Source organism: Octodon degus, unplaced genomic scaffold (genome assembly GCF_000260255.1).
Source record: "Octodon degus isolate 3935 unplaced genomic scaffold, OctDeg1.0 scaffold00163, whole genome shotgun sequence".
Lineage (NCBI taxonomy): Eukaryota > Metazoa > Chordata > Mammalia > Rodentia > Octodontidae > Octodon > Octodon degus.
Window position 1 is genome coordinate 1,176,027 of NW_004524739.1, and position 22,031 is coordinate 1,198,057.

Below are 22,031 nucleotides of genomic sequence, written 5' to 3' on the forward strand. Positions count from 1 at the left end.
TGAACCAGCCACCAAGTCTAGGAGTGGTGGTACACACCTGTAGTCCCAGCACTGGGGAGACAGAAAACAGGAGGATCACTGAGTCCAAGTTGTATAGTGAGACCCTCTACCAAATACATTTTTTTAAAAAAAAGTAAAAAGTTTTGGGTCAGGAGATAAGAATAGTTTTTGTTTTTGTTACCTATTGCCAGATTGATTTCCATAGAGTTGAAGCAATTTGAAACATCTTCTTCTATAACTCTTTTCATTATGGAATTACTTAATCCCTAGGAAACTGAATGGCCATCATGGGCTAGAAAGTGTAGTTCAGTGTTAAGAGGACATTAATATAAATGAGGCCCTGGGCTCAATCCCCTGAACCAAAAATAATAATCATGAGGCAGTTTTTCTGTGAGACTCAGAATTAGGTTCAAAGTAGTCTTGTTGCATATTAATACAGAACCTTAATTTTTTACTTTAATTTTTGGGGTAGGTGCCAGGGACTGAATCGAGGACCTGTAAACATGCTAAGCATGTGTTCTATGACTCTTAGCATCCAAATCTCAACTTTCAGTAAAATAATGGAGTTTCCTTGTCTCCTGTGTGGTAAATGTTCAGTAAATGCTAACAGCTATGACTACCATTTGCTCAGCTTTTTCTTGGGGAAGAATCAAAGAGAAAGGGTTCCTCAGGTAGCCCAATTGGGATAGGGCCTGGTCACTCTGAAAAGGTAAAGGCATGTGTCTTGATTTTGACCTTTAGACCTACAGGCCACTGCTTACCCAGAGTTTTTTAGGGTAATTGTCTCAGTGAGCTAATTTTCTTACTTTTCTTTCTGATGTAGAGGGGGAAGTGGGGGCTGACATTCAGGCTTACCTCCTTCATTGATCGTCTCTACCCCCCTCACCTGCCAATACCTTCTTCATTCTGTCCTGAGCAGTTCCTGCCTCATGCTGGGGATCGCATCTTGATCACGGGGGCAGCTGACTCCAAGGTGCATGTTCACGACCTGACAGTAAAGGAGACTATCCACATGTTTGGAGACCACACGAACCGGGTAAAGCGCATTGCCACGGCACCAATGTGGCCCAACACATTCTGGAGTGCTGCTGAGGATGGGCTTATCCGGTAAGGTTCTGGGTATGGAGTGACCTTTGCTTTCCCTTGCTCCTAATGCATGGTAACTCTCCATCCCATGGTGTGTCCCTTCATGAGCCTGGCTCCTCTTGCCAGCAGATTTCCAGCTTTGTGCCTGCCCAGGGCATTTATCTTCATATAATCCCAGTTGGTGATATTTGCTTACCCCACCCTCACCCTCGTCTCTATCCTCCTGCACCACCTCCAGGCCCATAAGCCTTCTCTCATCACTTCATGTGGTCAGGTCTTTTGTTTTTGTTTTGTCTTTTCAAGACAGGGTCTCACCATTGCAGTTCAGGCTGGCCTTGAGCTCACTTTGTAGCCCAGGCTGGTCTTGAACTCCCAACAATCCTCCTGCCTCAGCCTCCTAAGTGCTGGGATCACAGGTGTGCACCACCATGCCCAGTACTTCAGTCTCTGTTGCTGGGTGTTCACACTTCCTATTTTCTTTACCTGAGATTATCTGTCCCCAGCTCTTTATCTGTCTCTTTTATCACCAAGGGGATCAGCTTGAGTCACCTTTTCAGCAGCACCTCGTCTGATCAACATGTTTAAAGTAGATATTGGGCTGGGGAGACAGCTCAGTAGAATAAGCGCTTTCCTGACAAGTGCAAGGTCCTGAGTTCAATCCCTGATACTGCAAAAAAAATAAAGGAGATAACGGTGAGACCTTGTCTCAAAAAAAAAAAAGGAGAAGAAGAAGAAGGATACAGGCTGGGAATTTAATTTTTTAAATTATTTATATTTATTTATTTGGTACAGAGTCTTGCTATTCAGCTTGGACTCTGGTGATCCTCCTGTCTCAGCCTTCCTAGTATGGGATTATAGGCATGCATGAGCACACACCCAGTTTCAGAGCTGCCACACCTAGTTTCAAGGCTGGCATGGTATTCCCCAGGTTCTGGGGCCAGCACAGCATGCAGTACCAGGGATCAAACCTTGTGCATGCCAGGCAAGCGCTTAGACTGCTGAGCTATCTACCCAGTCCAGACCGGGGATTTAGCTAAGTGGCACAGCACCTGCCTGGCAGTGTGAGGTTCTGAGTTCAATTCCTGGTATACCCCCCCATCCCAACCCCCCCCCCCAAAAGATGTGGGCATGCCAGCACTCTGTGATCCCAGCACTTGGGAGGCCAAGGCAGGAGAATTTCTGAGTTCAAGACCAGCCTGGGCTATCCTGTCTCAAAAAAAAGATAATGTTTGAATTCACCAGCTTAATTGCATCCTTGCAGATGCCTGGGATGAGAAGAGCCAGCCAGAAATGGGAAAATAGACTGCTTCCATTTCATATGTCCTTTATGTTTGCCTCTACTTCCCTGCATCCTAAAATGGTGTTGTTCCCCTGACCCCAGTACTGGGGATTCAACCTAGACCTCAAGCATGTTAAGCAAGCATTCTACCACTGAGCCATACCATGGGTGGTGTCCCACATGCCAGTTTGTTATTTTGGTTTTTTTGTGTGTGTGTTCTGTTGAGGGGGGACACAGGATTTCATTGTGTTGGCTAGGGTATTTTTGAACTTCTGAGCTCAAATAATCATCCCATCTCAGCCTCAGCTGCTTGAGTAACTAGGACTACAGGCATACCCCACTATTCCTGGCTATCACTACCTTTCTTTAACTTCTTTCTTCAGATGTGACTTTAGAACTTTTTCCTCATTGCTTTAGCCTGCGTTAGTCTACCTCCCTAGAGTAGGCCTTTGTGTTATCTTCCCTGTTACAGAGAAGTATCTGTGTAAGTCATATGAACTATATAACAGTGATTATAAGCACGCCACTGAAGTCAGACAGAATTGGGATCAAATCCTAGGTCTTTTACTTAGTGTATGATGTTAAGGTCACTTGATCCCTAAACCTTTACTTCCTCACCTATAAAATGGAATAATCAATCACAGTATCTCCTTTGTCAGTCTGAGCATTAAAATTGAAATAGAACATATAAAACCTTATCATACGTTGGCAAGCGCAAGGGCCTGAGTTCAATCCCCAGTTCCGCAAAAAACAAAAAACCTTATCATGGCCTGTAGAAGACAAAGCACTTGGTAGCCAGTGGCATGATGCACTTGTTGACCTTAACTGACCAGGCTGTGGCAGGGCCAAGTGGTAGGAACTGAGAGTTTAGGCATTGGTAGGATCCTAAGAAATTAGGCACCGCCACAGTCAGGGAAGATGTCCTCAAAACAGATGAACATGAACTGGTTGAGAACAGATGGGATTTGTATGGGCAAGAAAAAACAGAGTGGATTCCCCAGCATAGTAGAGCTTGGGAAGGCACAGATAAAAGTGACACAGGATAAAAGAATTCTGGTGAAGCAGGTTTAAAAATCAGACTGTAGAGTTTGGTAAAAGTAGACTCAAAATAAACTTGTACTGAAAGTGTTCAGGAATTGCAGTTTTGGGGGCAGAAGAATGATATAAAACTATTTTAGGATGAGCATCTGGTGAAGATGGCTTAGACAAGGCAAACAGTAAAGAGATTGTTACAGTAAAGAGGTGTCTAGGCAGGAGGTGGGTAAGCTTGGGGGCAAGGTCCCTTCCCACTCTCCTGTTACCTGTGTGTTGGCAGCAGGAAAGTTCCTCTGGCTGGAGCAGTGAGAGTTCGCTGCTGCTCTTGGTTGTCTTGGAATTACCTTTCCTGTGAGGCCGGCCCCTGGTGTTTCTAGAAGTAGCTCTTAGATATTCTTCAGATTCTCTTTTCTGTCACCTCCATACTTCTTTTGTCTCATAAAAGTAATTAGTTTAGGAAGGAATGCAGTGAAGTAGTCTTAAGTACAGTTTTAGTAACTTACCCCTACTCTGTACTTACTAACTAGATCACTAGGTAGGTTACTTATTTGGAACTCAGTATTCTAGTGGTAGTAGAGATGGTACCGGATTTAATTCAATATGCATGTAAAAACACTTAGGGACAGTCCAGGGCTTTAAGCGCATTTTCATTAAGACCTAGTATTAGTGGTAATAGAGTAATAGCAGTAATACCAACACCTGTAAAATAAGTACAGTATATATACTAAGAGATTGTATCAGGATGAAATGGTAAGAATCCCATTATAGGCACCTAGCACACAATGGGCACTAAAAAGGGAGTGAATTTTAATTATTTACAAAGGCATCCAGTACTCTTCCCAATCCTTTTTTTTTTAATTTTATTGATAAACAGATAGCAATGAGACAGTTTCAAATCAAATCGGAAGTACAGTTTCAACAAATAACACACTGCATATATTCTTCTTAGTGGTTAATTGCTGTACAAGATGCGGACTTGAGATCCTATTTACAAACACCATTAGAACAAATTCTTCCCAATCCTTCTGCGAAGGACTATTTGACTCTTTCCCTTCTTTCCACACAAGGACCTGGACCCCTCACTCTATTCTCTCTCGCAGCCAGTATGACCTCCGGGAGAACAGCAAACACTCAGAGGTGCTGATTGATCTAACAGAGTACTGCGGCCAGTTGGTGGAGGCCAAGTGCCTCACAGTCAATCCCCAGGACAACAACTGCCTGGCGGTAGGGGCCAGTGGGCCTTTTGTGAGGCTCTATGACATTCGCATGATCCACAACCACAGGTATGAGCAACTTGGTCTCCTATGGGCAAGTCCCTTGGAGTCTGCTAGCACATTTCCTTGTTGTCATCTCTGCTTTTTAAAGAAGTGTGTTTGAGGGGCTGGTGAGATGGCTCAGTGGTCTAAAGCACCTACTTTGAACAAGCTTAGCAAAGCACAGGGACTGCGGTTCAATCCCCCAGCACCACATGCCAGCCAGCCCCGCCCCCTGGTGGGCTGAGCTGGCCACACACACACACACACACAAATAAATAAAATTTAAAAAGAAAAAAAAAAGTGTGTTTGTGTGTATGTATATGTGTATATGAACTTTAAAAATTGAGTGATAGTATGTTTACAGTCTTATACATGTAATTTTATTTATTTTTTTAAAGAAAAAGTAGAATATATACAGCAAACCCCCAACTCCCCAGTAATTCTGAGAGGCTCCTGAAGCCTGGGCTTTCTGTGATTCTTGGGACAGGTACAGCAGTGTGTGGCCTGCTTTACTTTCATTCACGGATTTGAGTAACCACTATTGCCCTTCCCACACCATGTGCCTTGAAGTGGGCCGCCGTCCTTAGCTCCTCATCTGAAAATGGGAATGAGGTATCCCTAAGGATCCAGACAGTTTATAGGACCTCCTTGGCAAAACACTGTGATGCCCATCCATAGCTACCTAGTGGGTAGACCTGGGAGTCACTTATATAAAGAAGAAGGTTTCTTCATTATCTCTCAGGGACACAAATTTAGGCTTCCTCTAGAGAGGGTAGTCTTTCTAGCCAGGGAGAGTGCTAGAGTTTTAACTTGTCTGATTTTCCTTCCCACCAGAAAGAGCATGAAGCAGAGCCCTTCAGCAGGTGTGCACACCTTCTGTGACAGGCAGAAACCCCTTCCAGATGGTGCAGCCCAGTATTATGTAGCAGGTAGGCTGGATACTGACTCTTTCTGAGGTAGTCCAGAGGCATAGCATGACACATGGGTCAAGAGCATGGGTTTTAGAAGTCAGTCAGACTTGGACTTTTTTTTTTGGTCTTTTTGAGACAGCTTTGCTATGCAATAGTTCAGGTTGCGATTCTCCTGCCTCAGCCTTTCAAGTGCTGGGATTACAGCCATGCACCACCTGCCCAGCTCAACCTGGATTTTAATCTTGAATCTGCCATTAATCAGCTAGGTAGTCTTCGGAAAATTACTTAACCTTGATTTTTTTTTTCTGTAAAATGAGTTTTTTATGGCATAGAAAACAGGTGACACAGTGCCAATAATAAAGGGTCAACACGTGGCGCCTTCTATGATGTTGATCGCTAACATTTTCAATATGGCTGTCTTTACATAATTTCTGGCCTCTTGGAGGAGGACTAGGAGCCACAACCTAGGGTAACTGCTCTGTTCTCTGCAGGGCATCTGCCAGTGAAGTTGCCTGACTATAACAACCGTCTGAGAGTGCTGGTTGCCACCTATGTGACCTTCAGCCCTAATGGCACAGAGCTGCTAGTCAACATGGGAGGGGAGCAGGTAAGTTCAGCTGCCTAATGTGACTGCCCCACCACTGTCTCATACCCAGCAGTCAGGACCATGTACTTTCTTGCTTTTTTGTTTCCTCTGGTACTGGGAATTGAACTCAGGATCTTGCACTCATTAGGCAGGCACTTGTACGACTAAGCTATATCCCCAGCCCCTGTACTTTTTGTCACTTTTTATCAGAGACAGACAAGAGACAAGTAGTAGCCGCATTATAAATGATGTTATGGCTAAATATGAAAATGATATAAAGATTCCTAGAGAAATATGCTAATCTGGTATTTTTTTCTTCATTTCTAGTATGATAATTTGATTAAGAACATAGATTCTGAAATTGATAGACCTATCTTCAAATATTTGCCTTCTGTTTACTAGCTGGGTTTTTTTGTTTGTTTGGTGTTTTTTTTTGTGACTTTGAGCATGTCCCTTCATTTTTCTGAGCCCGTTTCCTTATCTTTTGTTTTCCTAGGAGGAAATACACGGGGCTCAGAGAATGTAGTCAGGCTGTGGTTTATGGCCATCTTACAGAAATGTTTTTGATAATGGCAGGTTGCTAAACCTTTTTGTGGGCTTTCAGGGTATTTCATAATCTTGTATAAAGTCATTCTTCTCTAAAACTGAGCACTCACTGTGGACTAGCATTATCATAAATATAGAGGAGACAAATGAAACATGATCCATCCCCAGGCAAATGAGAGACAGGTGAAATGATGATGACTTTACAAAATGTAATATATACAAAAGAAAAGGGCTCGAAGCTGTGTGTGGTAGTGTATGCCTGTAATCCCAGCTCTCTGTGTGGTTGACACAGGAGAACTCCAAGTTTCAGCCTAGGCTGTGCAAGTTTACAAGACCCTGTCTGAAAATTAAGGGCTGGGGTTGTAGCTCATTGTGAAGACTTTGGGTTCAATCCCCCATACCAGACAGATAAACAGGTAATAATAGATAATAGTACTTACTGAGAGAAGTAAACAACTGTGTTACTTCAATCAATTTTTTTTTAAAATAGGGGCTCACTATGCAATTCAGGCTGGCTTAGCTCACTGTGTAGCCTAGGCTGAACTTCCACTCGCAGTGATTCTTCTGCCTCAGCCTCCTGAGGGGTTACAGGTGTGTGCCACCATGTCTGGCTCAGTTGTTTTACTTTAAGCAAGTTGTTTCTTCTCCGAGTTGTCAGTTTTCCCACCTGTAAAATGAGACATTTGGCTTTGAGATCTTTGAAGACCTGTCCAGTTTAAACATATGATTCTACTTAATGACAGTAACTCAGCAGGGCTTTGAGAAGATCAAGCAGCCCACTACAAGGACCCAGAAACTAGGAATATTTTCCTCCCTGAAGCTCACTTCCAGGAAATACCTCCTAAGCTAGGTCATCTGCTTTATGATCAGTGCTCACTGCATGCGAGACCCTGGCTCGTCATAGCCACGATGGCCCTGGTTCAGCTATGTCCTGGCCTCAAAGCCTCCATCTCTTCTTGGTTTCTCGACTCTAGGTCTATTTGTTTGACTTGACCTACAAGCAGCGGCCATACACCTTCCTCTTGCCTAGAAAATGCCATTCCTCAGGGGGTAAGTTCTTTTTTACTGTGTCTGCTGAGGTGGGTTGGGGAACTTGAGCACATGCTACCTTTTAGCCTGCCCTTTATGCTGGACTCTGGTGCAATGCTCCAAAAGGAGCAAATCTCTCCATGACCCTGTCACTATAGTAAGAAGATAATAATAGGTCAGAGAGATCTGCCCAAGAGCTTTGTGTCTGAGGGAAGCCATTTTTACTTCCCTCTGAAAAGGTGTTCTTCCTGTGGCCTGGTTATTGAAGACCTTAGGTAGTTGCCCTTCCTGTTTGTCCTGGCTCATTGACTTTCCTAGTGCCTACAGTTTGGTGTGGGCACTTCCTCAGCCTGCATTCCCTCTACCCCAGCTAAGGGAAAGCTTAAGCTAAAGCTGTGTCCCCAGGCAGCCAGCAGAGGGCGCGCAGGCTTTTCTTTATGGTGTCGCTTGCTGGTCTTAATCTCATGAACTGGAAGAAGAGTCACACTGTGGAACCATCAGACCCTGTGATGGAAGCCAAAAGGCAGTGGAGAAAAAAATTAGGAACTCCTCCTGAGTTGTTTTTGTTGCTTTCTCTCCATCCCTACCAGAAGTCCAGAATGGCAAGATGTCCACCAATGGGGTGTCTAATGGTCTGCATCTTCACAGCAATGGCTTCAGGCTGCCGGAGAATACAGGCCATGTCAGGTGAGGCCAGCTGATTTGCCCATTCTTCTAACCTCAATGATGCCTTATGGACTAGAGAAAGAACATGTTCTACTAACCTTCCTAACCTGCAACCAAGCACACATCCCAAAGGGTAGAGACTGGGGCAGAGAAACTGAGAGGGTGTCTTAGAGTACCATTCACACTGAGACTGAAGCTCAAGTCCCTTGGTAGCTGGAGTCGGGCCCAGGGCCTGGCTGCCTCTTAGCACTGACCACTCTCTGAAAAGAGATTCCCACATAAGTGGTCCTTCCCTATTACATTATTCTCTATCCAGTTGGTATTCATGCCCTTATCCACTGCTAGACCCTATTCTGAACTTTGGATATATAGGTTTTTAAATTTTTTAGCCCTTGAGAGAAAAAGAATTCTCCATAGAAATCTATAGGAGAGACTGGGGTGGTCATAAGTTCAACTCAGCGTGAAGGCAGGTGGTGTCTGCTACTATCATGCCCAAGAGTTGATTATTTCTGCTCCTCTTATTTTCCACCAGCTCAGAGTGTTTGGAATTGTGCCTATTGCCTCTCACAGTAATAGTAGAAACCCAGGCCAGGGATAGGAATGGTCTCTGTTGTAGGTGACACTGCAGATTGTAGGAGCTAAGAAAGACTTTATAGGATTTAGGGTAGGATTTAAGAATTTTCTGGGGGCCGGGGAGATGGCTCAATAGAATAAGCACTTCCCTGGCAAGCACAAGGGTCTGAGTTCAATCCCCAGTTCCGGAAAAAAAAAAAAAAAAAGACTTTTCTGATGGCTTCTCTGCCCTCCTTTGACTAGTCTGACTTGACTGTCTTCCTCTTCAGCCCCCAAGTAGAGTTGCCCCCATATCTGGAGCGTGTGAAGCAACAAGCCAATGAGGCTTTTGCCTGCCAGCAGTGGACCCAAGCCATTCAGCTCTACAGTAAGGCTGTGCAGAAGGCTCCTCACAATGCCATGCTCTATGGAAACCGAGCTGCTGCCTATATGAAGCGCAAGTGGTGAGTGGGCACTACAGAGAGGACTTGGCCAAACGGGGTTGAAGCAGCTGGACTGCAAGGCAGGGAGCCTGATAGACCCATATTCCCAAGGTGTCTGGGAAAGGTGGCAGTGGCATCCTGCTGCCACTTAGGTTTCTTTAGTGCAGCTTTCTCCTTCCCACCTCCAGTCTAAGAGGAGTCTCAAGCACCAAGGAAGCTCAACATGTTGCTTTGTTAGAGTACTGTGGCCACTGACGAAGTAGGAGTTGAATGACTAATCCAAATTCTTGGAGAATTGGATCTTAAATTGGTCTTTGAAGAAACAGTAGAATCTTAGTGGGAGGAAATGAAGGGTTTGATGAATTTAGTTAATACATGTCTAAAGTGATCTTGTAACTCCTTGCCCAAGGGACTTGTTTTCTATATTCTAGACCCACAAGACCAAGCACAAGTGAGGGCCAAGAGATCTGAGACCAGTGTGGCTCATGCTAGGATATGGTAGTAGGTCCAGGGAGCCCCCCATCTTTGGAGATCATCAGGGCCCCCAGCCCTTATGCCTGCAGCACCAGCAGGCAAGCAGGCAGGCAGACCCCCATCCCCCAGCCAGGGCCAGGACTGGAGATGGATAGAGCTGGGCCCACAGCCATTTCTGCTCCGTCTGGCATCCGTCGGCTCTGCCCAGACAGACAGGCCAGCTGGTGTGCCATCGTCTGGCTGAAACTAGGCAGGCCTGGGGAAGCTTAAGAAACCCACCCAAGTCAGCAGGATCGTGAGTAGGGGGTAGGGAAGATGCCATCCCTGCAGGCCTTAGCTCAGGCATCAGGAGTGTGCCCAGCACTCAGGCGACACCCAAATCTAAAAGGTAACCATTTTAGAGCCACCCTGAGGTGTTTTGCCTCTCTGACCCAACAGTTGGGTAGAATGTGTCAGTCTTCACCAAGAATCTAGACTGAGAGCTCAGTTTTATTATGCCTTTGTTCTTGTTGAAAGAGATAGGTGATTTTCCAGTTCACGTGTGCCCTCAAATTGTTCTCTGAGCTCTTATTAAATGCTTCATACTAGAGAATTCTGTCATTCTGAGTCCCTGCACCTCCAGACACCCAGCCTTTAATCAGGAGGTAAAGTCCATATTCAGCATCACATAAGCAGGAAGCAGTGAGCCTGATGATTAGGTATGGTGCTGTTTTGTTTCATTTTGTTTTGTTTTTTGAGACAAGGTCTCTCTATGTAGTTCAAGCTGGCTCTGAACTTACTGTGTAGCCCAGGCTGGCCTGGAACATATAACAATACACCCGCCTCAGCCTCTCAGGAGCTGAGATTACAGGTGTGTGCCACCACACCCAGCCTCAAGTGCTGTTGGTATCAAGAAAAATTGGGTCAGATGTGTAGAGTAGCTAGACATGGTGGTGCATACCTGTAATCTCAGCACTCAAGGAAACTGAGGCAGGAAGATTGAAAGTTCAAACCTAGCCTAGGCAGTTAGCTACTTAATGAAACCTTGTCTCAAAATAAAATATAAAAAGGGCTAAGGATATAGCTCAGTGCAAAGGCCCTGGGTTCAGTCCCCAACACTGCAGAAAGAAAAAGAATAAAAGACACGATGTCTGAATGGGCTTGAAGCGTGGGCAGACTTAGACAAGGAGATGAAGAGGAGGAGGGAATGGTGGGAAAGGACGTTCTGAGGAGATGAGATGGTGTGAACAAAGGCGTGGGGGCTGGGGACTGACTGAAGAGCTTGCTTCAGAACAGCAAATCCATTTGGCTGGAGCAGAGGGTTGGGGAAGGGACTGGCAGGAGATGAGTCTGTGAGGTAGCCTGGGGCCGGCCTGGGAAGGGCTTGGAATGTAGAGCGGTGGCGTTTGGCCTGGATTCATTGCATGATGGGCAGCTACTGGAGAGTGTTGATGTAGGAGAGGGATGTGTGGAGGGGTTGTCCTTTCAGGGAGATTGATCTGGCAGTGTGTTTCAAATGTTGAGCCCTAGGGCCAGCCTGCGCTCTCCTCCCATCTCCACATGTTTGCCAGTGACCCCTAGAATGTCACATTCTGTCCCAGGCCTGTCTCCCCAGGGCTACCATCTGCTTCTGGATGCAGACCACCCTCTGGCACCTGGCTGGTCTCTGGTCTGGCTCTCCCCAGAAACTCAGAGGGGCACCTTGCAGGCAGTAATTGGGTTTCCAAACAGTGCCTGCTTCTTCGTCATAGCCTTTCACTCTGATGCAGCCCTTGCCATCAAAGCAGCTTTGTCTCCTGCCTGCCCCATGCTGGTTCCTGGTCTGAGTATGGCTGCTGCAAGGCTAGGTGCTCCCTCAGTGTTATAAGGAGAGAAGCGGCAGGAGGGGCCTTTGCATATCAAGCATGTTTTGGCCACGCAGGGGGTTGTGAGCCATCAGCTCTGGGGAGTGCTGCTTATGGCTTGGCTTAGCCCACCCCAGCCCTGCAGGGGTTGAAAACAAAATATGCTTCTAAAGAGAAGTGATTCTTGTGTCCTGGCTGGCTTTCCAGAAAAGAGGCAAGGACAGGTCTCTAGGAGCTCAGGGTGTATGCCTGTTGTTCTGGAACAGAGGGAAGAAGGAGGAGCTTCTCCTTTTATCTCCTCCCACTGATTTCTCCTCCTCCCAAAATGAAAAGTTCTCCCACTTCCCTTCATCCATACTCTAGGTTGGAGAGGTGAGTGGGAATGACTGGGAGCGTTCACAGCCCCCTCACATCAGCTTTCAGAGAGCTGACTCTACCAGACAGTCCAGCCCCATCCTCCAGCCCCAGGAGGTAGAGGCCACAGCTGCTGCGGATCAGTCAGCCAGGACAGAGGGGGGTCTGGCTGAGGGCTTGCTGCCTGCTGGTCAGACCCTGAGTCCCTGGCCTGGCACTTCTGGCTTCCCTAGACCACAGAACTGTCCTCGAGGGCCCCCTGCCTTCGATATGGCTTTGAAGGCCAGCAGGGGTATTTGAGGAGGTGGATGAAGGAAAAGAGAAGGAGGGCTTGGGGAGCCTGAGATGGGCAGGCTGCCAGCCCTTCTGCTGCAGAGCTGCGGGTGCTTGGGGTGAATGATGCACAGTTTTGGTCTGTGCCCAGCAGAGGGCAGCCCGACACCATTTTTGCCACCCCCAAGCCCTAAGGTTCTTGGCTTGCTCCTTAGCATACCACCAGGAGGAAGAACTGGGTTGAACCAAGATTCACCTCATTCTCCAAGTCCCCTTACCCTGAAACCTGCCAGAGGTGGACTGGGTTGGCTACAGGAAGCAGAGGAGACTGAGTGGGTACCCTTTCTTACCACTTGGCACCACCTCCAAGCTGTTACCCCCCTGCCTTCCCAGGGACGGTGACCACTATGATGCCCTGAGGGACTGCCTCAAGGCCATCTCCCTAAACCCATGCCACCTGAAGGCACACTTCCGCCTGGCTCGCTGCCTCTTTGAGCTCAAGTATGTGGCTGAGGCCCTGGAGTGCCTGGACGACTTCAAAGGGAAGTTCCCGGAGCAGGCCCACAGCAGCGCTTGTGATGCCTTGGGCCGAGACATCACAGCTGCGCTCTTCTCCAAAAATGATGGTGGTGAGTGGACACTGAGGAAGGGTTATTGTCACTCACCTATTTTGATGCTATGTGACCTTCTGGAGAGGACTGGTTCTGGGTTTGGAGGGGCCTAAATTCAGGTCCTGATTCAGAAACCATTGATTTTAAGTCTCTGAAACTCAGTTTCCTCAGCTCAAAAGGGCAAATACTAACACCTTCTATTGATAGTTTCTATTCAGTATTAGCTATAGCATGTTCGGAGCACCTGGTATAGAAGTAAGCTCAGCCAGTCAGGCCATGTGGGCTCTAGCTGGGCCTTCCACCTGCTTCCAGACAGGACTGTAGTAGGTTCACTGGGCTAAGAGGCAGAAGCTGATTGTTACCTTTGTTGGGGTTTCTGAAAATACAGCAGATAGCAACACAGTGCAGTAGAAATGCCACCAGCTCTACCTGGTGGTGGCTATGGACATAGCACAGCCTTTGAACCCACAGCTCTCCTGCATAGATCCTGCCCAGCATTGGAGTGAGCTGGTCTATAAAGATGGAAGCCGAGCTCACTGCAGGCAGACACCGATTCTCATTCTCTCATTCTCTCATTCTCTCATTCTCTCATTCTCTCATTCTCTCTCTCTCTCTCTCTCTCTCTCTCTCTCTCTCTCTCCCTCCCTCCCTCCCTCCCTCCCTTTCTGTCTCTGTGTGTGTCTTTCTCTCTCTGTCTCTGTCTCTCCCCTTTGCAGTTTATTAACCATGGGATTGGTTCATTTGTCTGATAAGTAATTAGCAAACACCTGTCAATGTGCCAGGCACCGTGCTCAGTCTTGGAATACAGCTGTGACCCTATCAGATGTGATTTTACTGTTAATGGAGTTCACAGCCCAGTGAAGAAGAAAGCCCTGAAGGAAAGACAGAGAAGGACAAGATGCAGGTTCCTGAGTGGTATCAGTATATAGGAGAGGCTTGATAACAGTCTGGGGTTCCTCAAGAAGAGACATATAAGTCAAAGTGAGAGGTACACAGAGGACACAAGGTGGCCGTGGGAAGTAATTTGTCCCTGGCATAGGGGTAAGCATGTCTAAGAGCTCCAAAGGAGGCAGGAATGTGCCTTTTTCAAGAACTGAGAAAACTAGTGTGATTTTACCTATCAATCAGTGTCACAGTTGGGATCTGTAATAAAACTTGGCCCTTACTGCTTTAAGAGATATGAATTTGTCTATAAAAGCCACCCATTCAGGATCCCTTTGCCTCCCCCTACCCTGTCGTGCCTCTCTCATCCATGCAAACGTACCTAGAACCTGTGCATTCTAGGCTTCCAGGCCCGTACTCAGAGACCTAAACCAGAACTATCCCTGCATCAAGGGTCTCCTTTTAAATATCCTCAAAAGACAGCAGAGTTCAGTGCTGCATCTTCCACACAACTTTTTCCCACTTTTCCAGACTAAGAGTTAAGACAGGTAGCCTTACATTGCCAGTATTTGGGCTGAAAGAGGGTTATGGGGGCTGAGGGAAGAGGGACAGGACTCTTATCTTTCCTTGATCTCTACCCTCAGAAGAGAAGAAGGGAGCTGGTGGTGGCCCTGTCCGTCTCCGAAGCACAAGCCGCAAGGACTCCATCTCAGAAGATGAGATGGTGCTGCGAGAGCGGAGCTATGACTACCAATTCCGCTACTGTGGCCACTGCAACACCACCACAGATATCAAGGAGGCCAATTTCTTTGGCAGGTCTGAGACCTTGAACAGAGGGAGGTTCCCAGCCCTGTTGGCAGCAGGAGTTTAGGGACTGGGGAGGCCTCGAGAGCATAGTGCTTTTAGAAAAGAACCTCAGCTCCCACCTCTGCCTCTGTATTCCAGGACAAGTGGCTTTACCTCTGTCCATCTCAGTTTTTTATTCACAAAATAAAACCAGCCATTTCTACTTATGGAGCCATAACAGAAACTAACGAGATAATCCAACTGAAGCATCCGGTCCCGTGCCTGGGCCATGCCTTCATCCCTACTCCTGCCATCTGCCTGCATATACCAGACCTTACCTTTTCAACCTGGGGGCTCAGAGATTCTCTCTGCTAGAGGAGGATAAAGCAAGAGCTCTCAGAAGCTGGGAATCTTGGCTTACTCATATGCTCAGAACTGGACCTTGGGTACCAAGGGACAAAGTCCAGGTCTCAGCCCTCCTTTGTAGATGTTTGTAGTTTCTTTGGCTAAGCAAGACACAAACATGAATCAGAAACCTCATCAGGATCCCCTTTCAGTATCAGTATATGAGAGCCTGAGCTGTGGATGTACTAGATTTGGTGTCTGGAGCCAAGAATCCTACAATTGCTGAGGGAGGGCTTGGTCAGAGTGTTACTAGAAACTAAGATGTATAGGATATAATACTGTCTGGGCATGATGGCACACACCTATAATCCCAGCACTCAGGAGACTGAGGCAGAAGGACCGCCACAAGTTCAAGGCTGGGCTGAACTGCATAGGGAAACCCTGTCTCAAAAAGACTAAATAAATGTATATATTAAAGCTGTGATTGATATTTTAAAAAAGGTCCTGGCACCAAGGAGGTTATAATATACTTTGAGGGAGACTGTCTTGAAGTGACACAGGCAGTCACAGACCCATGACTACTATCTGCAATATGGAGAGAGTCCCATGAGTTTTGAGCCCTGACTGTGGGGACTGAGTGACTCTAGACTTCCTTGCTCCCTTTCCCTCAGCACACAGCCTGTACTTGAGGCTTTCGGGCAGTCCCCCACCTGACTTCCCTGCACTTTGCCTCTCTGCCAGCAATGCTCAGTACATCGTCAGTGGCTCTGATGATGGCTCCTTCTTCATCTGGGAAAAAGAGACCACCAACCTTGTCCGCGTGCTTCAGGGTGATGAGTCCATCGTCAATTGCCTGCAGCCACACCCCAGCTACTGCTTCCTGGCTACCAGCGGCATTGACCCTGTTGTGCGACTCTGGAACCCTCGACCAGAGGTGAGAGCAGAGGCAGGGTGGCCAAAGCTTGAGGGAGAAGAGGGGAAGGGAGGAGCCTTATGTGGGTCCTCTGGCAGCGCTTCTGAGGGCTGAGGAGAGAAATGAGCCACACAGAGCCTAGCGTGAGTAAGCTTCTGCCCAGACTGGGCCAAGGTGGGACCCTCAGATCCTAGGAGCTCTAAATGCAGTGGGGAGTTCTGGGGGCCTTGGTGGAACATGTCCTTAGGCCTGCTGTGAAGTAGACACTACCATACACAAGACAGGGTGCAGGTGGCAAAGGGAGAGCCAAACCATTTGTGGCCCCTCATGAGAAGGGTGCCTGCCTAGAAGTGTCCAGAGGCCAGGCCCTTAGTCATAGGGCAGTGTACAGGCTGGGGGTCTGATGGGCCTGGGGTTGAGTCCTACCCCTTCCCTCACTGCTTATGAGACTTAACCATCTCTATGCTGGAAATGGGGATGACCTCATCACTCCAAAGGTTGCTGCAAAGAAAAAGAAGTGATGATTGTGAAGCCCAGCCCATGAGGACACTTAGGCTGCTCTGGCCCCCTCTACCCCTAGTGTAGTAGCCCATGACCACCTGAGGCCTCCCCTTCTCCTTTTCCACAACTCCTGCCCTTTCCCAGCTGGCAAACAGAAATCACAAGGTGGGTCTGCTTCCAGAGCTGATTGCTTGGACTTGTAAAGAGAGGACCCTACAGAAGCCTCCCTTGAGAGCAAAAGAAAGATAAAGGAAGGGCTGTTGGGAATATAACAGAACGGAGTGGGGGTAGAGCTGTGTGTCTGTCCCCCGCCTCTGTCTCTCTCAGTATATTTCCTCCCGCATACATACCCACCTTGGCATGTGTTATACCTTGTGTGCACCCTGCCTATATGTGCATAACCTGGTGTGGTGTGTCATTCTCATACCCATCCCACAGTGTGTATGTGCTAATGTGTGTCTTAGTACATGTGTTCCCTTCCACCCATGAACATCTCCCACTGTGCACATCTTCCTGTCAAGGTGGTTGGCTCTGTGTTTCCCTCCCCTTGCCCCTGTCCATATGTTCAAGAATATGTGCCTCCCTCCTGAGGTCCCTTACATTACCTCCTCTCCACACAGAGTGAAGACCTCACAGGCCGAGTTGTGGAGGACATGGAAGGTGCCTCTCAGGCCAACCAAAGGCGCATGAATGCGGACCCGTTGGAGGTGATGCTGCTCAACATGGGCTACCGGATCACAGGCCTGAGCAGTGGGGGCGCTGGGGCCTCTGATGATGAGGACAGCTCCGAGGGCCAGGTGCAGTGCCGGCCCAGCTAGAAACTCCTTAGGCCCAGTCCCTGGCCCAGTTTCTGGCTGGCCCTCCTCCTGGGCAGGTCAGGGGGTTCAGTTTCGGATTGTCTTCCCACCCAACCCCCATTTTTTTCGTTTTCCCTGTTCTTGTTATTTTGGCATTGGGGGTGAGGGTTGCTGCAACTTGCTGGCTTTCAGACTCTTGGGCTGGTTGTCCCTTGACTGTCCCCAGCCCTGAGCAGATCAGAAGGAGGGGAAGCCCCTCCATTTGCCCTGCCTCCTGCTTCCAAGTCCCTGAGGGGCTCTGGGCCACCTCTAAACCCTTTCTGCCTCTATTAGAGAGGCAAGGGCTGATGCCGTCCGTAAGGACTGCCATGCCCTTCCGTTGGTAGCAAGGGGAATTGAATTCTCAGCTGGGAAAGGCTAGCCTTGGCCTGTTGCCACTCTTGCTTTCTCACCTACAGGGCTAGTATCCCTTCCCGTGGTCTTCAGGGAAGGCTAGACTAGAGGCAAAGAGAAGGACAGGGCAAGGCCAGCCTACCTGCCCTAGTGGCATGGGAGCTTCATTGGCCCATGCTAGGCACCAGCTCTGGCCCTGGGGCTACACTCCCTGCCACCTCTAAAGGCTCTGCCTTTCCTGAGGGACCTGGCAGGGGCTGGGGCACCACACCACACCCCAACTACCCGTGCAGCCGCTTCTGCACCATGGCCACTCGGGCGCTCCTCGGCCTCACTGTGACCTTTTTGCCAGAGCTCCGGGCCAGGCCAACGCTGCTGAGGTGGCACTTCCTGCTAAGGGCCCTTCTCTGCCCTCTCTGCCCACCTTTCCACCCCATGTGCTGAGCCGCCACAAAGACCAAAGAAGTGATGGCTTTTTTCTGTCCCCTGCTGCTCTGGGGGGGAGGGGGTGGGAAGTCCCCAGCTCAGCCCTCCCTCCTTAGCAGCCCCAAGCTTTACACTGGATGCAGCGGTCACCCGCCACCAAGCCTCCCGCTCCCTTTGCCTCCTGGCTCCTGCTCAGGAGCTGCTCTGGGTAGTTGATTCATCCTCCCTTCCCTCTCCCTCCCCCTTCCCCTCTGTGCTTCCTTGGCTCCAGCCCTCCAGCTGCAGCCTCTGGGGAGAAGCAGCCTCCCTTCTCTCCCTCCCTCCCTCCTCCCTCTCAGCCCCTGTCTCTGCCAGGTGCCTCCTCTCAGTCAGGCTTCAGAGCAGCCCTGGAGACAGGAGGGCCATGTTAAAAGCTTTTTCACAGTTTTAAGAAGACGAGGGGGGTGAGGCTAGTGGTGGGGGGTCTGGCACCATCTCATTGCTTTAATCCCAGCGACACAGGTGGCAGCTTCTCCCCCTTCCTGCCCACCCCAGTCCCACTTCCCACCCCTCTCTTCTAGCTTGGTAATGAAGTATATTTATTGGTGAAGGAAACAGCTGCTGCTGCTTCTCCTGCTGCTGGGACTTGCTCCCTTGTCTCTTCTCCATGACCTTTCTCTAACCGGAGACGGGGAGCGGGAGTATTGGGACTGGGCCCTGGGACCCAAGACCCAGCTAGGGCCCCTTTGCTTTCCTGTGTTCAAGCCACCCGCCATTCCCCCCTCCCTATCTCCTGCTCCCACCCCTGCCTGCCCAGGCTGGGCCCTGCAGTGTGGAGAGACACATAAGCCTTACTGTCCTCTGGGGGCAGGAGCCGAGCCTTTTTGTTGCTCTGCTCCCAGGAGAGTGAGGGTGACGCAATTGATTAAAACCATTTTGTTCTAGTTGTGGCTGGTGGCATTTGTGGGGTGCAAATGGGTCTCGGGACAAGTGAGGTTACCTGGTGCTTCCTCTCTGCAGCTCCACAAACTTGAGTAACTGCCCTCCACAGATCTGCCTTGTGAGATCACTGTGAGCAGTGGCCACTCAGCCCAGGAGGGCGGATGACAAAGCCCAGTGCTGGTGGCTGTGATTGCAATAATCACCTTTAACTCTGGCTTTCTTGCTTATAAAACAAGAGGCTTACAGTCTTAGTGGCTTTCCAAGCTTTTAAAACCAGAACCCATATATGAAATACACTTTTTCCAGGGACCCGCTTACATACACACACACACACACACACACACTGAGCAAAAATTTTACACAAAACTTAACCCTGCCACATGTGATGTGCTATTTATCTTTCTATTTTATTGAAGGGAAGAATACTGCTTATAACCTACTTAGTTGATTTCATAACCTGCTTGTTTTTTCATGTGTGCTGGGTTATCAGCTCTTAGACTAGAGCTTTCCAAACTTTCTCAGCTCACAGTACCATCAGCATTGCAATAACTTTGTCCTGGTTACCCAAAGTAAAACAAATACTTTACAGGTCAATTTACCCAGTTGTTAAATCCAAATAATTTAATAAGTATTTATATTTTAATGCATTAGTTGTTAAGTAGTACACAAATTGGAAGAAATTATCTTATTTTTTTTCTTTTTTTTTTTTTAACATATTTGGTTGTTGCAGGGTCTCACTGTGCAGCTTGGACTGTGGTGATCCTCCTGCTTTCAGCCTCCCCAGCGCTGGGATTACAGGCGTGCGCCACTACGCCCTACGCTGGACTCTGCCCGGTTCAGCCTGCCGTGGGGGCGGGGCTGGCGCAGCGAGTGGTATGGGGATCTCGAACCGCGGTCCCTGTGCTTGCCTAAGCTTGCCTAAGCAGGCACTTCAGTCCGCTGAGCTATCTCGCCGGCCACTATCTTATTCTTAAATAACAATTATTGATGGGATCTGTGTGTCTGTTGGGCACTGCACAGCTTGTCAAATTTTCTAATCAAGAAACCACCACCTATATTTCCTGTTCCACATTGACTTTCATTTGCTTTTTATCATAGCAACCACTAAAAACCCCACTTCTTAAAGTGACATAGTTAAAAACAGTAGTGGAAACGTAATGAAACTACAAACTCTCTTGAGCTAATAGTTTTTTTCAGTACGAAACAGATGTTGAATACCTTTCAAATTTAAAATATCCTACTTTACCTCCTGGAATCTGCCATAGCACCTAAGGTATCTTCATAAAATTTGGGAACTGTGGTTCAGTGCTAAGAGGTTTGGTGTTTGTTTTTGAGACAGGGTCTCACTATGTAAGTTCAGCCTGGCCTTGAACTCACAGCAATCCTCTTACTTCAGCTTCTTGAGTGCTAGGATTACAGGCATGCACCACCACACCCAACAGTGCTGGAGGAATGTGGATTGACTGCTAAAACTTGGTGATTTTTCTGTTTATACATGTGGAAAGAACTAGGTAGGGGCCAGCTGGGTATGCTTGATTTAGATAAAAAGACAGGTAAGAAAGAGGCCCTGCCAGAAACACAGTAGTTGGTGTTACAAAGCCTGCTACAATTGAATAATCAATTTTTCTGTGTTCCCAAATTGAAGCCTAAGGTATTTCCAGGGGCTGGGTGTATAGCAAAGGCATAGTTCCTGCCTGGCCAGTGCAAGATCCTGAGTTCTATTCCTGGTACCAAAACCATGCAAAGAACAGTGTTCCAGACCAAGGGAGCTGTAATTTCACAGATGCTTTCATTGATCCTGAGTGATGTGGTTTGGCTGGCTAGTAAACTGCATGGCCAAATTGTGGAGGATTGCCTAAGCTTTGTGAGAGACTATTGACTTGATCCCTGTAGGGGAGGAAGACCATTAGAATTCACCAGGTGCTCCTTTTTATCTAGTCTTTTTATTTTGTCTTGAGGTATGGTCTCTTTCTGCTGCACAGCCTGGCCAGAGTTCTATATCCTCTTGCCTCAGCCTCCTAAGCTGTTGGGGTTATAGGCATGCACCATTGTACTGGGGTGCGTGTGTGTATTTTATTTTTGCTCTTTGTTTTGTGCTGAGAATCAAATGTAGGGCCTAGTTTGTGGCAGGCACATTGCTTGACCACAGAGCCACATCTCCAGCCCCTATTTATTGTGCTGGATAACTATTGCTTGCAATTGTTATCCTCCTATCTCTCCTCAGCTAAGTTTTTCCTATTAACATGTTGTAGTAGTATGATAATTTTAATTAATTGTATAATGACACTATAGTACTGATAATTAACTAAAGTCCATACTTTACATTGTGGTTCACCCTATTGTCTAGTTGTATGGGTTGACAGATTATAATTTTGGGTGTCCATCTGTCACACAGAATAGTTTTACTGCTCCAGAAGTACCCTGTGCTTTATGTGTCCAGCCCTCATTAGTAACCCTCCCAAGAAAATCCCTTAGGAATATACAAATCTATATGAATAAAACTACAAAACTGTTTTAAGAAGTGAAGGTCAGGACTGGGGAGATAGCTCAGTGGAATAAGCACTTCCCGTGCAAGGGCCTGAGTTCAATCCCTGGTTTCACCAAAAAAAAAAAAAAAAGGAGAAGGAGAAGAAGTAGTGAAGGTCAAAATAAGTGGAGAGCAGTCCATGTTTATGACTAGGAAGATTCTACTGTTAAGATGTCAGGGAAGGGATCAGAGGTTGGATCTCTGGCCTGCCATGCTGGCCCTGCCCCCAGGGTGTGGCTGAGACTGCGATTGAGACTGGGCATGGTAGCAGTGTGCCTATAATCCCCGCACTTGGGAAGCTGAAAACAGGAGAATCACTACAAGTCCGATCAGTGTAATGAGACCCTTAGTCCCTGCAGAACCTGTCCTAAATACAAAAAAAAAGAAAAAAAGAAAAGACGTTGGGGAACTGGGCATGGTGGCACATGCCTATAATCCCAGCACTTGGGAGGTTGAGCCAGGAAGGTCTCTGTGAGTTCTAGACCAGCCTGACGGCTACAAAAGTGAGCACAAGGCCAGCCCGAACTGCTTAGGGAGACCCTATTAAAAATAATAATAAATAAAAGATACCCATTCTTTCCAAGTTGGTCTACAGCTTCAAAGTAATCAGAGTAAA

General features: G+C 47.7%; 1 protein-coding gene across 1 annotated transcript in view; it reads left to right on the plus strand.

The window, feature by feature from the left end:
- Positions 1-18,890, plus strand: part of Wdtc1 (WD and tetratricopeptide repeats 1) — a 75,225-nt gene extending 56,335 nt beyond the window's left edge. The window contains exons 6-16 of the mRNA XM_004642862.2: positions 920-1,107; positions 4,501-4,683; positions 5,491-5,585; positions 6,059-6,174; positions 7,674-7,749; positions 8,319-8,415; positions 9,237-9,410; positions 12,707-12,942; positions 14,451-14,622; positions 15,679-15,871; positions 16,972-18,890. Of these exons, the coding sequence (XP_004642919.1) occupies positions 920-1,107; positions 4,501-4,683; positions 5,491-5,585; positions 6,059-6,174; positions 7,674-7,749; positions 8,319-8,415; positions 9,237-9,410; positions 12,707-12,942; positions 14,451-14,622; positions 15,679-15,871; positions 16,972-17,169 (1,728 nt within the window). The 3' untranslated portion in view covers positions 17,170-18,890. The remainder of the gene's footprint in view (positions 1-919; positions 1,108-4,500; positions 4,684-5,490; positions 5,586-6,058; positions 6,175-7,673; positions 7,750-8,318; positions 8,416-9,236; positions 9,411-12,706; positions 12,943-14,450; positions 14,623-15,678; positions 15,872-16,971) is intronic.
- The last annotated feature ends 3,141 nt before the right edge of the window (positions 18,891-22,031 follow it).